This window comes from Thermothielavioides terrestris, chromosome 4 (assembly GCF_000226115.1).
Source record: "Thermothielavioides terrestris NRRL 8126 chromosome 4, complete sequence".
Classification (NCBI taxonomy): Eukaryota; Fungi; Ascomycota; class Sordariomycetes; order Sordariales; family Chaetomiaceae; genus Thermothielavioides; species Thermothielavioides terrestris.
Window position 1 is genome coordinate 3,849,941 of NC_016460.1, and position 13,592 is coordinate 3,863,532.

Genomic DNA, 13,592 nt, shown 5'->3' on the forward strand with positions numbered 1-13,592 from the left:
TATCTAGATCGCCTAATCTCTTACGATAAGCCTCCTATACCTAATTAGGCACCTCGACCGGCCTGTAAGCGTAGCTAGCCTCGTAAGAACCCTGTTCCCACTAATGACAACTAAATATAGAAGAAGCTAGTTGACCGCTATCTAGATTAATCCGGTATTACGTTTCTAGCTTTATGTCGTAGCATTCGATTGAAGGGTATTTAATAATACAGAGGATCTAGATAGGTAAAGCAATGAGGGCATTGCCGTTTTTTCCTATAGGCCCAGACTTAATATAGGGTAGGAGGAACAGGGGGGTTATATAACCTATATGTCTATGTACATAGATTAGATAAGGGTGCTCCGCGCCCTACGTTGTAGACTTTGTAACGCTAGGCCCGATTGGGTAGGCGGGGTACGTACACGTGTTCTGCCCTGTAGGTACATATTTCTTAGTGTACCGCCGCCCAGATCTTCGATCCACTACCATTATCAATCTACATCTTGTTATTCTATATATCTACGGCACTTCTCCGTATTAGCTTCTCTAGGCTTTTCGCTACTTTAGAAAGTATATTTCATATTAGTCAACGTAATAAATAGGCCAACTAAGCATCAATGCAATAGAAGCGAATATAGATTGGAAAGAGGTAGCCAACAACTATATAGAACACAGTGATAGCTAGATACTAGCTATATACTAGCTAAGGGACTCTGTAGCTTCAAGGGTATCGCCAAGTACGAGTAGGACACAAGCCTCGACGAGCTTCGGATCAGGAGGGTGCAAAATTCGCCAAGATATAGCCTTCTTAACCATATAGAACACAGGGGCTATAGCGCTTAGCGAGAGAGGGGGGTATAGTGGATACCAGCTTAGGGCCGACTACTCGGTAGAGCTGGTAGTTGCGATCGACTTCCGTATAGTATATAGAGGCCTCCTGCAGGTGAGCTGTCGCGATTTACAGATACTCGAATAGTTCGATCGAATACGATCGATCAAATAGATTGAATAAGATGGTGGTCAACGCGATCGAATAGTCGCAGCTACCATTTGATGCGATAGCACGCAAAAGTAGTATATAGATACAATAGTGGAATAAGTAATAATGGATTCAAAGTGGGGAGGCTCCTACCACTGCCAAGATATTCCTGGCAGTGTATATGTGGGGCGCATAGGCCATGTAGGGCAAACCCTGCATAGAGTAACCCTAACCCAGAGCCTAACCCAGATGGGGTCATCATCTATTTACATATATAGGAGCATCCGGTATCACTGATATGCTCGGTGTGGCGAGGTCAGGAGTACAGCGATTACGTAGTAGTGAAGGCACATCTCTTGATGTACCATACCGGTAGAGCTGATATGTTAGAGCAAGGGCAGGGGATTACAGACCTATTACACCTGATCAGTGTTAGGTGTGGCCAGCGACATGAAAAGACCTCCAAGACTCGGAGCCATTTTGGGCTGGTTGATCAGGTCCAACCAGGCGGTGTCTGATTCCCACCACCACGTGCTGAAACACACAGCAACCTTGACTCTCGGACCAATCTAACAGGCCGTTTTCTAGCCCGCTAGACTCGAGGTGTTAGTCAAACGAGTCCAAATCACTGGCCTCGTTGACATATGCCACGGCCCAGCATTGCAAACACATGCGCCTCACTCTGGCTGAGGGATGAGGAGCATAATAGGTGTCGACAATGTACGAGTCGCGCAGCCATCCAGCCATAGTCTCATTGTGCGACGGGACTTAAATTTGTTTCCGGCCTGGACGAGCAAGTTCAAACGAATCCGGGCATGTTTCACACCATGAAGAGGCTGCCGGAGGCTTGAATGGTGGGATTTCAGCTTGCGTTTATTACGACGAGCAGATCGCATCCGCTTTGTTTATCCATCAAATCAGGACGCCGTCAATCAAGAGGCGCCACCGGCAGATGAATGCCGATGCGACTCCACGGCACTTGTCAACAGTATGCATCGGCAGTCAATATTGATGATTTAAGGACTTCAAGAGCAAGAACCTGGCCTCGCCCGGGGTTAGGCACAATATGTACATACTCACTTGGACGGTGTTGCAGACCTCACTTGCACAATCCAGCGTGCCCCTATTGTATTGTACTCCATCAGCACACAAGCAACTATCGCTTGAAGCTTAGTGATCTATTCGCGAAGCAACATGAACTGGAAGTCCTTGGCTGCTCTGGCACTGGCAGCGAGGGGTGCCAACGGGCTGCTGCGCTTCTCGTGCTCGCAGCTGGTTGTCGAACGACTCGATCCGCAAGCGCCCCCCCGAACAAAACAAACACCAGCCTAGCCCCCGCAAGAGTGTAGTTGCTAATGCAGTCGCAGCCTCGTCAACCCCGGCATCGCCCCTTCGCCACATTTGCACCAAGTCGTCGGCGGTGTATGTCCAATCTCCCAATATGATATGCCGCTGGGGGTCCTTCCGCTGACCACGAACTTCCATCCGCCCACCAGAATGCCTTCAACACCACCATGGACCCGAACCACCCGCCTCCCTCCCAAGCCTCGTGCACGACGTGCACCTTCGCCGACGACTTCTCCAACTACTGGACGGCGGTGCTCTACTTCCGCGCACGCAACGGCAGCTATCACCGGGTGCCGCAGAAGCCCAACGTCGGGTTCGAGCAGGCGCGGGGCGGCATGACCATCTACTACATCCCCTACATCGGCTCGACCAAGTCGAGCGTGACGGCGTTCAAGCCGGGCTTCCGCATGCTGATCGGGCAGGCGGACTCGCGCACGCGGGAGGAGGCGTCGCGCTTCCGGCAGCTGACGTACACGTGCCTGCAGAACGCCATGACGCGCACCGGCGAGACGCTCGACATGCCCAAGCAGCCCTGCCCGGCCGGCATCATGGCCAACGTGCGCTTCCCGACCTGCTGGGACGGCAAGTCGCTCGACTCGCCCGACCACATGAGCCACGTCGCCTACCCGAGCAGCGGCACGTTCGAGAGCGGCGGGCCCTGTCCGGCCTCGCACCCCGTCAAGGTCCCCCAGCTGTTCTACGAGGTGGTGTGGGATACCACCGCTTTCAACAAGAAGGAGCTGTGGCCTGAGGATGGGTCGCAGCCGTTCGTGTGGTAAGCCCCCTTTTTTTTCTGATTTTCTTGTTGAGAGAGTCCGGCACAGGCTGATGACAGTCGTGTTCCCGCAGGAGCCAGGGCGACACAACTGGGTATGGAAACCACGGCGACTACGTCTTTGGCTGGAAGGGCGACGCGTTGCAAAAGGCCATGGACAGCAACTGCGACAGCTGCCCGCAGCTCAAGTCGCAGTCCATCGCCCAGGCCAACCAGTGCTCGAGCGCCGCGCAGGTACACGAGGAGATTGATGGCTGTAAGCTCTTGATTGCCTCCCAAGACGAGTGCGACGGGTTGTTGACCTTTGGACAGGGCTCGATGCCATCCCTGGGCTATCGCCGGGTATGGAAGCAGGCCACTAGAGTCTTTCCTGTCAAAGTTTGCTTGATAGCCATGAAACGTTTTGAACTCGTGTTGTCCAAGTTTTCACCTCCTTGTCCCGTCCAAATGACAAGTTCTGGAGTATCTGACTTAGAGGAAGAAGACGTCGTAATAAGCAAAGACGAAGCGTGGCAATCATCCGGGAAGAATATTCTACTTCCGCAGAGCGTTCCCTTTTGATTTTCTTTGCTTGCTTTAGCTACTCTCTCTGTATTAGATGTCTGAAGGAGCAGGACCCGTCCTTCATCAGCCTGACACATGGACTTCGGGGCTGGGGCCATCCGAGTTTTCTCGCTCCTCAGCAAGTCCCTTCCCCAGCCAACCAGGTCGATGGATGACCAACCGGCAAAGCCCTACCCTGTGGGCAATTTGGTATCTGTCCACGAGGAAATTGCCGATGGAGACCGGATGGTGCCCGCCGGGACGGATACGTGGACGGGTCTTCAACTGCCTACCTGGGACACACCGCAACGGGTGTGAGTTGGCCAGACGCATGCAGACAGTTGCAGAATAACTGCATAGGGGGAGCTGATTGGCAGCCGCGAGGCGGATAAGGGAGGAAAATGTAACAATGGGGGCAAGCAGGACTCGTGATGGTTTCCAAACAAAACATCCTTCAAGAGCGAGCGCAATCTGTCGTCCACTAGCAACATGCCGGCATGACGTGGAAGGGGTCCGGGGACCTGGAGCGCGAGAATGGTTTGCGTCCCCAGGACGACGGCAGAGCAAGCCGCCTTCCGGAAGCTGCGTGGTAGGCTGCAATTCGACCACCAACTGGGGTAGTATGCTTTGCATGTGCCATTGAGTGTCGAGTCCGCCTACATGGGTCGTTGGCATCCAATGACTGTGCAAGGCGGACAGACAGGGTGCTCGGCCAGGCACGCAGGCGATTGACAAAGTCGGTCAATGCTCCTCGATCTATCACTCACTCTTGGCTCCATCCGAGCAAGCGAGCAAGCGACCATCTGACATCGTGCATCAAGGCTGCGTCCCATGAATCGAATGCCTCCCGCCAAAGAGAGGGGAGATGTGCTACCGGGCTGGCAGGCATAACCAATTGTGCCTTTTGAGATCCGTCATCTTTCCGTTTCTGCAGGTGGCTGTTTCTGTGTTTCGGGGCGTGGAAGTGGCCAAACGCAAATGGGTGCCTGCACCAAGTGAGTGGGGGAAGCACGCCAGGCGACCACGAATGGGAGCTTGCCGGCTGGGTCCGTTGACCATGTGTTGTCGTTGGCGTCTGGACCACCTGATGGCTGGGCTGATTGGCTTCATCAGGCAGTTGCTAAACAGCCCAGTGAAGTTGTGTGCGGAAGGAACTTAGGAGTGCCTGGCAAAGCGCCAAGCGCCCCGACGAAGTCGGTGAGCTCTTCCGCCCCGGTGGCACTTCCACTTTGCCTATCGCTTATCTCAGCTTCGCCTCCTCCGAAGACGCAAGAGCCACGGCCGATGATGAGGACGGCGGACCGATTGCAAATGCGTGGGTGGTGCTGGAGCCTTATCGCCAATTGCCGTTTTAGCGCGTCTCAGCAGCAGAACGACGTAACGGCGCCTTGTATCTCGCTGTCTCAAGGGGGTCGTCGATCGCCAGGCTAGCGCAGGACCGCGGCCCGGCGGTACCTTGGGGTACCCGTGCTTTGGTCTGTGCGCCCGAGGGCGGTCTTGCATCACGAGCACTGTGTCAGCTGTGTCATTCGCACGTCTAGGTAAGGTAGCTAGGTCAGCGTGATGCGCCTGATGCGCCAGCGGAAGCGCAGCTTCTTTCCCGAGGTTCACAGTCCTCAGCTTCGCCCAGCAGCCCCCCGTATTAACACACGAGGTCGCCAGTCGGGTTCACCCCAACGAGCAACTCCCCTGGAGCACCTCCCCTGTTCTGCATCACACTGCTATGCACTGCAGCTGGACAGCAACCCACAGGGTCACGCCCTGCATACCAGATCCCGTCCATTCAAGTGCCTCCGATTCCCTTCCATCTCTTCTTCTTTTACCTTTTTCACCCCAACACCTGCTGTCCATTTCACACCACCTCTGCTCTCGACGGTCCTGCCCCCGGTGCATCCGTCCCCGATTTCACATTTTGTTGCAACCGCCGAGGAGCTAGCGCCATCTCCCCTGCAGCCGACCGTGTCTGAGTCATTCACTTGACCTTGGACGCTGAGCGTGCCGTGTGGAGAGCTTCCTTACTTATCGGCCCCAGTCACTGATAGCGGCCGCCAAGGTGCTACTTGACCAGCACCTCGAAGACAAACCGATCCTCGCCGTACCTGGACCACCCAACCACACACAAGGTACCTTGGGCAACGGCCTCTACGTCTACCATCCCAGAGTACCACAAGAACTTGTCTCCCCGCCGCCGCTACTTTCAACAAGTGGCCGTCCCCGTTGCCGGCCCGTTGCCGACCGCACAGCAGTGTCCCGAGCTCGAGTCGTCGCTCTCGGTCCCCACAGTCTGCGCGCCGGCCGTCCGCCGCCGTCCATCAACTCCGGCTTGTCGTTGGATTGGACACTGCTTCACCGGGGCTCCTCGAACCGTCCCCGTGAAAGACTGAGGGATCTTGCCTGGCACCTTCTTGCACTATTCACTTGCCAAGCCTTCTGGCCTATCGGATACCTGCCGCCGTCGTCCCACTGCTACGCAGTATAGGCAGCACACGCCCTTCATCCCCCGCTCCCGCGCCTCACGGCCTTGGACATCCACATCTCGAGCGTTGCCGTCCTCTTCGTCCCCTCTCCCCTTTCCGCGGCTACTTTCTCTTTGTCTACCACGGCCCCAGCCTGCCCCGACGCTCAACAACTCCAACGTATACATGACGATCCTGCCCGCCGCCGACGTCTTTCGCATATCCTAGGCCCTCGGGCTGTTCTTCCCTCCTAGCCAGCTTCCTGTTATCGCCAAATCTCACGGGAAGCCATGGCCGAACAACAGTCGACGTCGAGGCGGACGAAGCCCGCCAGCGATGATGCCGTCGGAAACTTCGTGATAGACGGTGAGATAGGAAAGGGGAGCTTCGCCCAGGTTTACTCTGGTCGCCACAAGGTTAGCTCGATCCCGCCGCTTCTGTTTGGACCGTCTTGGGAGGCTGCTGCTCCCGCCGAGTAGGGAGACGGTCTTACCGCAGACCCCACCACCGTGGCTGCGAACCTTGACGGTCACCCTTCTTCACACCTGCATGGTCCTCTGCTAACATCTGCTGCCTGCAAAGGTTACCGGTGCCATGGTCGCCATCAAGTCCGTCGATCTTTCGCGCCTGACCAAGAAGCTAAAAGAGAATCTCTACAGCGAGATTAAGATTCTCAAGAGGCTCCGGCATCCTCATATCGTCGCCCTTCACGACTGCGTGGAATCCGCTACGCACATCAACCTTGTCATGGAGTACTGCGAGATGGGCGACCTGTCCGTGTTCATCAAGAGGAGGGACAGGCTGATACAGAACCCGGTCACGCACGAGCTCGCCCGCAAATACCCCGTGGCCCCTGGTTCTGGCCTGAACGAAGTCGTCACCCGCCACTTCTTGAAGCAGCTCGCCAGTGCCGTCCGATTCCTGCGGGAAGCGAACCTCATCCACCGCGATATCAAACCTCAAAACCTTCTCCTGCTGCCTTCGCCGCGGCATCGCGAGACTAAGATGGTGAAGCACATTCTGAGTGCGAGCCACGACTCCCTCACGCCAGCCGCCGGGTTGGCCTCGCTCCCCATGCTTAAGCTGGCTGACTTTGGCTTCGCCCGGGTGCTCCCCTCGACGTCGCTCGCCGAGACTCTCTGCGGCTCGCCGTTGTATATGGCGCCCGAGATCCTCCGGTACGAGAAGTACGACGCGAAGGCCGACCTCTGGTCGGTGGGGACTGTCCTCTACGAGATGACGACAGGAAAGCCCCCGTTCCGGGCCGGCAATCACGTGGAGCTTCTCAGGAAAATCGAGGCGTCGGATGACGTGATCAAGTTTCCTCGGGACTGCATCGTCAGCTCCGAGATGAAAGGCCTTATCCGCGCATTATTGAAGCGGAACTCCGTGGAGCGTTTACCCTTTGAGGATTTCTTCGACCACCCCGTTGTTGCCGGCCCCATCCCTGGCCTCGTTGAGGATGACATCCCGAAGCCGGCGAGTCCCAAACCACCAGACACCCGGAGTGCAGGCAAGCCGGACGAGCTTCAGGCGCTGTCCCGAAGGCAGTCTCAAAGACGGCCCCCCACAGAGCAGGAGCCTGGGCGGGAACAGGCGGTCCCGCAGTCGCCGAAGCCACGCCGCTCGTCACCCCTGGCGACGCCTATTGAGCCGAAGCCGAATCCGCTGGAACAAGTATCCGCCGCGCGCTTGAGCCGCTCGCCGCGACAGGAAGCAGAAGAAGGTCTTGGGATACGACGCCCCACGGGCCAGCCGTCCACCTCGGCGCCTGTTCGGCCCATTTCTTACGTTGACCGGAACCGGCGGTACTCGAATGCCTCGGTAAAACCGCCTTCCCGCGAAGCTCAGCCCGCATCGGGACCCGGACAAGAAGTTGTTGCCACTCGCACTAGGACGCAGAGCACGACGAGCAGGCCTCTTGCGGACGACGAGAAGTCCGCCCAAGACCTGGCGTTCGAGCGCGACTACATCGTCATCGATAAGATGCACGTTGAGGTCAACGCGCTGGCGGACCAAATCTCGCTCTACCCGCAGCAAGCACAGCCGCCCAAGTCGGGGCAGATCGTCAGGCGCGCCACGCAGCAGGGGGCTCCGACCTCGCCAACAGGTGCCGTATCGAGTCCGTCGTCAAGAAATCTCCAGCAGGGGCGGAACGATCACTACCGGCAGCCGTCGTATGACAAGGCTTTGTCCAGCAGCCCTAGCTCTAAAGCGTCGGTGATTTCGAAGGCTATCCAGGACGCCAGTCTTCGTTTCTTTGGTTTCAAGTACGCACCGCCACTGCTCGGCAAGGGGCAGTCGCCGCCGCAGATCTACAGCCCGTTCCCGGCCTACCCGACGCCATCCGTACCGGCCGGTCTGGTCACGGACGGGAAACAGGGTACGCCGGTGGACGAAGACGCGCGGGTCGCGCAGTGCATCGAGGAGTACGCGACGCGGAGCGATGTGGTGTACGGCTTCGCCGAGGTGAAGTACAAGCAGCTCGTTCCGCTGGCCCCGTCGAGCGAACACGGTCTCGGCGGCGTCCCGGCCGACAGGATGGGAGAGGACGACGAGGGGCTCACCGTGGAGGCGGTGGTCTCCCTGTCGGAAGAGGCCTTGGTTCTCTACGTCAAGGCGCTCTCCCTTCTCGCCAAGTCGATGGACATTGCCAGCCTCTGGTGGACGCGGAAGAACCGGACGGAGTCGAGCGGCAGCGTTCACTCGGCGACGAGGGACTCGGTCAACACGCAGGCCTTAGCGCTGAAGATCAATGCGGCCGTGCAGTGGATCCGGTCGCGCTTCAACGAGGTCCTGGAGAAGGCCGAGATTGTCCGGCTAAAGCTGATCGAAGCGCAGAAGCAGCTGCCCGAAGAGCACCCGAGCCATCCGGCCAACCACCCGGAGACGAAGGCGGTCAGCGGTTCCGGGGCCGAGGGAGTCTTCCTCTCGGCGGGGCTTAGCGCCGAGAAGCTGATGTACGACCGAGCCGTGGAGATGAGTCGCACGGCCGCTATCAACGAGATCGCGAGCGAAGATCTCCCCGGCTGTGAGATATCGTATATCACCGCCGTCCGCATGCTCGAGGCCGTGCTCGACAGCGATGATGACCACCTGCCGAAGCGCCGCGTGTCGACGTCGTCGTCTAAGGACGAAAGGCCCGGCGCTGCTGCTGAGGAAACCCCCGGCGAGATGAGCAGCGACGATAAGCAGACAGTGCAAAAGTGTAAGCCCGCAATGTTTCTCCCCCTCCTCCCCCCCCCCCCCCCCCCCCCCGCTTGTCCGCGCCCATTCCGTCGCCACATTGATGTTGACTATCCTTGTAGTGATTCAGATGATCAACGGCAGGCTTGCCAGTCTCCGGAAGAGGATGCAAGTGATTGCTGCGGCGTCTAAGGCTCAGCAGCAACAACAACAACAACAGCAACAGCAACAACAGCAACAGATGGTTGCTCGACGGCGCAGCGGCGACGTCACGCCGCGCAGTGTGCCGGCTTGAGGTCGGCGTGTACAGACAGGTTTGATGAAGACGGGTAACGAGAGAGAGTGACGAAACGCATCGGAGTTCGCATTATCATTACCACTACTACTACCCGTGGGAGACTACTACTACTGCTATTTACTAGGGAAGGAGCTCACGTCCCGGTGCTGACGTTTTCCGGTCCCCTCTCTCCCCCAAGAGACTCTGGCGTTTTGGGGCCGCTTGAGTGATACCGATGAGGAGAGGCCGAGCTTGCATTGCTCTGCTCTGCTTCTGTTCGAATTACGTTTTCTTTTCTATCCAAGGGGTCTCCAACGAACGATTCATGCATCGGTGTTGGTGGTTTCTTTTGGTTTTCTCCCATACGGTTCAATGCGGCTCGAATCAAATCGGATCTTTTCTTTTTGGAGAACGTGGTTCTGGGGGCAACTGGCATGCTGGGCATAGCGGCGGCGCTGCCGGGTGAGCGGCCCTGCCTCACCTCGCTCCAACCCGGAGGATGTAACGGGACTCTGGGAGTTTATCTTGGGATCAGGGCTGTGGGCTTGCTGAGGTCTGTGGCAATTATTATCATTATGGCTTTTATTATCCATTATTCTTCTTGCTTTCTTCCTCTGTTTGCCTTTTTGGGTCTGTTTTGGTGTTTTGGAGCGATTGGGAGCTGATCGCCCGAGCTCTGAATACTGTTTTTTTCTTTTTTTTATTATATTTTTTTTCTTGAAATTTTTGTGGCCATTCTTCATTTTCCCCTTTTCTTGGCTCATATTATAGGGATCTGGTATCATCATCATTATTGCCCGGGGGATAAGAGGAGTTCTAGGTGGCGATCGCGAGGTACTGAGGTACTCCAGGCGCGGGTTGGCTGGGCATGGAATTGCATGAGCAAGTTAGCTTGATGGATACCATAGCAGAGAAAGAATGAGACAAATTACGGACAGAAGCTGGGCGGAGAGGGGACTGGTGTGATGTGACATGCTGGATGGCGGTTAGTTTCGTGATGTTCTTCCTGTCCCCTGAGACCTGAGACGGCAGCTCACTGGCAAGGCCTCGCTTCGTGCTTGTGAGTAGCCCTGCCTATCCGGCTCACAACTTCACGAGAGCTGGGCCAGATCTACACTGGCCCGAGGCGCTGGCCCTTCTATATAGGTGCAGATTCCACATTGTGCCTCCGGCATTCAGGATACTGGCCGTTATGAGCCGCTTAGACTGTGTAGATTTGATACCTGACGCACAGCGGCTCCAGCATGTATTCCATACGACTTTGTTGAAGCGAAGCTTCAATGACGATGCCTTTCGAATGTGTACTGTATACATAGAGGAAGCGAGGAAGGAGGCTTCGGTTCATTTACCAGGCCAATCCTCCAGAGTTTCTCGTACGTGGATTGGATGCCACAGCTGTGCCGTGTCTTGGCGGTGGAGATGTCCCCGATCTTTTCTCCATCTTTCCCCCTTTTGGCTATGTCCCCTCACAGTGCCGATCCTGGAACGACGTAGAATAGTGATATCTGGGTACTGACTGCGTCGTCGGCTTGCGGTATATGTCGGGTCATCGATGGCCGCTTGACGTATCTCGAGAACGTGGTGTGGTGGGCGCTGTCGAGGGCGACGTCGACGTTATATGGTGTGGCGGTGTGGCTTAGCCACTGCAAGGGTTCGACCACTGCGAGCCAGTTCGACGGTTCGACCACTGCGAGCCGGTTCAACTACTGCGAGCCGGTTCGACCACTGCGAGCCGGTTCGACCACTGCGAGCCGGTTCGACCACTGCGAGCCGGTTCGACCACCCGGGTTAGTGGTTAGGGTTAGGGTTAACGGTTAGGGTTAGTTTTTTTTTTTTTTTTTTTTTTTTTTACCTCCTCTCTCCCAGCTAGCTAGCTCGGGTGGTCGTCGGCTACAGTAGGCTACGGGTGGCGATCGCATCGGCCTCGGCCCGTTCAAGCTTCGCTTCACCACTTACTGGGGCGTGGCACAGTCAAGGGTCTTGTACATATATATCCGGAAGGGGGGACTCGGGCTGAACTGAATGTGGAAGCTGATGTAACGCTGCAACTGCGGCACGTCCCTGCAGCTACGGATGTCGCTTGTCCTGTAGGTTGTTACTTACATGCAATCGTGTCCTGTTCCGCGCACCCTCCGTGCGGGGGTTCCATTTCAAGTCGCTACTTTCAGGACACTTAGAGGTTTCGACACGGTAGTACTAATCCTCGGCGTGTCTGGGTCAGCTCTGGCACGCCCGTTACTCGCGTTACTCGCGGCCAACCCGGCGGGTGATGAGCGGCGCTGTGCGTCTTGTCGGTTGGGTCGCTTTCCCTCTAACTAGGGCACTGCTTTCGGGCACCTGGAATTGACACGCAGACTGAGCCGCGGTTCGTCCTTTCCAACTATATATAGGTACCTTACCTAATTACAGACGTCTCCAAACAAGGAACCGCACCGGCGCCGCGGAGAAACGATCATGGACCCCTCTACCGAGACCAGTCCTCTCGTCAACCAGCTCTCGGCACCCTCCGTCCCGCCCGACCTGGCCGCCTTACCAAACCCAGCGCCCTCCAGCACCAGCACCAGCACCAGCACCGGCAGACGCGGACCCCAAGACGACGCCGCCCTCCTCGCCGCCTGGCAGATCTCCCCGTCGACGCACGCCCACATCCTGCACACCCAGATCTTGCCGCGTGAGCTACACCCCTTTCTGCCCAACCCCGCCAGTAGCTCCGACGCCAGCCCGCCGTCCCGCGCCCGGCCCCTGGCAGTGTTCATCCTCGGCCAGACCGGCGCCGGCAAGACCCGTCTCGCGCCCCTGCTCCTGTCCGCCATGTCCAGTAGTACCTCCCCATTCTCACCCTCCCCTTGTCCCCCGCCACCACCAGCACCACCACCTCCTCCTCCTGCGGCTCCTTTTCCTCCAGCAGGCCCCCCAACAACGGGAATAGAAACCACCAACCCGCCCAAAACGCTGCACCTGATAGCAGACACCTACAAGACCTACCACCCGCACTACGCTACCGCCCTGGCGGCGGCGCCGCACCTCGCGTCGCGGCTCGCCTCGCGCGACGCCGCGCGCTGGCTGCGCGCCGTGTGCGCGTGTGCGGCGCGGCACGGCGTCGCGCGCGTGCTGGTCGAGAGCGCGTGTCGGGCGCGGGGGGATCTGCAGGGTCTTGTTGGGGCGTTTTCGGTTCCGTTTTCGGTTTCGTTTTCGGGGGGGCAGGAGGAGGAGGAGGAGGAGGAGGAGCAGGGGGGCGTGGTGGGAAGGGGATGGGGGCGGATAGTAGCTCGCGGCGAGCAAGGGCGGGATGGCAACGGCTTCACCAACACCAACAACTCCACCACCAACACCAACGGCTCGCCGACGACGGAGGCAGACGCTATGGCCGAGCACGCCGCCGCGCCGCAAAACGAAAACGGAGAACCGCGCAGGTACCGCGTCCGGGTGGCGGTCCTGGCCGTGCCCGCAGCGCTGAGCCGGCTGGGGATCCTGGTGCGGTACCACCGGCGGCTGCCGGAGGCCGGGTCGCGCGGGCTGCCGGTGCGGCTGACGCCGCGGCGGGTGCACGACGAGAGCTTCGCCGGCCTGGCGGAGGCGGTGCGGTGGCTGGACGGCCACGGGCCGGAGCAGGCGGCGGTGGAGAGGGTCGTGGTCGTTCGGAGGAACGTGGTGGTGGCGTACGCGGATGAGAGGGGCCAGGACGGGCGGTGGATGCGCGGCGGGGAGGGCGGCGGGGCGCTGCGGGCGTTGGAGGCCGAGCGCGAGCGGCCGCTGTCTGTGGAAGAGCGCCGGGCGGCAGGGGAGGATATCGCGGCACTGCGGAGTCTGGGGGATCCCGAGGTGGACAGGGAGCTGGACGAGATCGAGGCGCTGATCGCAGCACTGGGAGTGGAAGAGCAGCGGGCGCCTGCAGCGGCAACCCTTTTCGACGCAGAAGCCTTCGTGTCGACGAGCTGAATACCGAGCACTGAGTCGTGAGACTTGAAAACAGACGAGAATACTCGCCGGGATCTGATGGACATCATCATCATGTTTATTCGTCAGGTCAACATACGCCGCACATTACT

The 13,592-nt window shown here is 58.1% G+C and overlaps 4 protein-coding genes across 4 annotated transcripts; 3 read left to right on the forward strand and 1 right to left on the reverse strand.

The window, feature by feature from the left end:
• Positions 1 to 2,153: 2,153 nt before the first annotated feature.
• On the forward strand, positions 2,154 to 3,443 carry THITE_2091099 (uncharacterized protein; the record flags this gene model as incomplete). The annotated part of the gene is made up of 5 exons (XM_003655901.1): positions 2,154 to 2,221; positions 2,327 to 2,381; positions 2,456 to 3,081; positions 3,156 to 3,337; positions 3,394 to 3,443. The coding sequence occupies 5 exons, from the start codon at positions 2,154 to 2,156 to the stop codon at positions 3,441 to 3,443; spliced, it is 981 nt and encodes a 326-aa protein (XP_003655949.1).
• Positions 3,444 to 6,154: 2,711 nt separating this feature from the next.
• Positions 6,155 to 9,714, forward strand: THITE_2120267 (uncharacterized protein). The gene is made up of 3 exons (XM_003655902.1): positions 6,155 to 6,496; positions 6,663 to 9,288; positions 9,389 to 9,714. Exons 1-3 carry the CDS (start codon positions 6,371 to 6,373, stop codon positions 9,559 to 9,561), a joined length of 2,925 nt encoding a protein of 974 aa, XP_003655950.1. The 5' UTR covers positions 6,155 to 6,370; the 3' UTR covers positions 9,562 to 9,714.
• A 57-nt stretch (positions 9,715 to 9,771) lies between these two features.
• Positions 9,772 to 10,481, reverse strand: THITE_127149 (uncharacterized protein). The gene has a single exon (XM_003655903.1). It carries the CDS (start codon positions 10,332 to 10,334, stop codon positions 9,867 to 9,869), a length of 468 nt encoding a protein of 155 aa, XP_003655951.1. The 5' UTR covers positions 10,335 to 10,481; the 3' UTR covers positions 9,772 to 9,866.
• Positions 10,482 to 11,827: 1,346 nt separating this feature from the next.
• THITE_2120268 (uncharacterized protein) lies at positions 11,828 to 13,569 on the forward strand. Its single transcript, XM_003655904.1, has 2 exons — positions 11,828 to 11,882; positions 11,945 to 13,569. The coding sequence occupies exon 2, from the start codon at positions 11,998 to 12,000 to the stop codon at positions 13,480 to 13,482; it is 1,485 nt and encodes a 494-aa protein (XP_003655952.1). The 5' UTR covers positions 11,828 to 11,882; positions 11,945 to 11,997; the 3' UTR covers positions 13,483 to 13,569.
• The last annotated feature ends 23 nt before the right edge of the window (positions 13,570 to 13,592 follow it).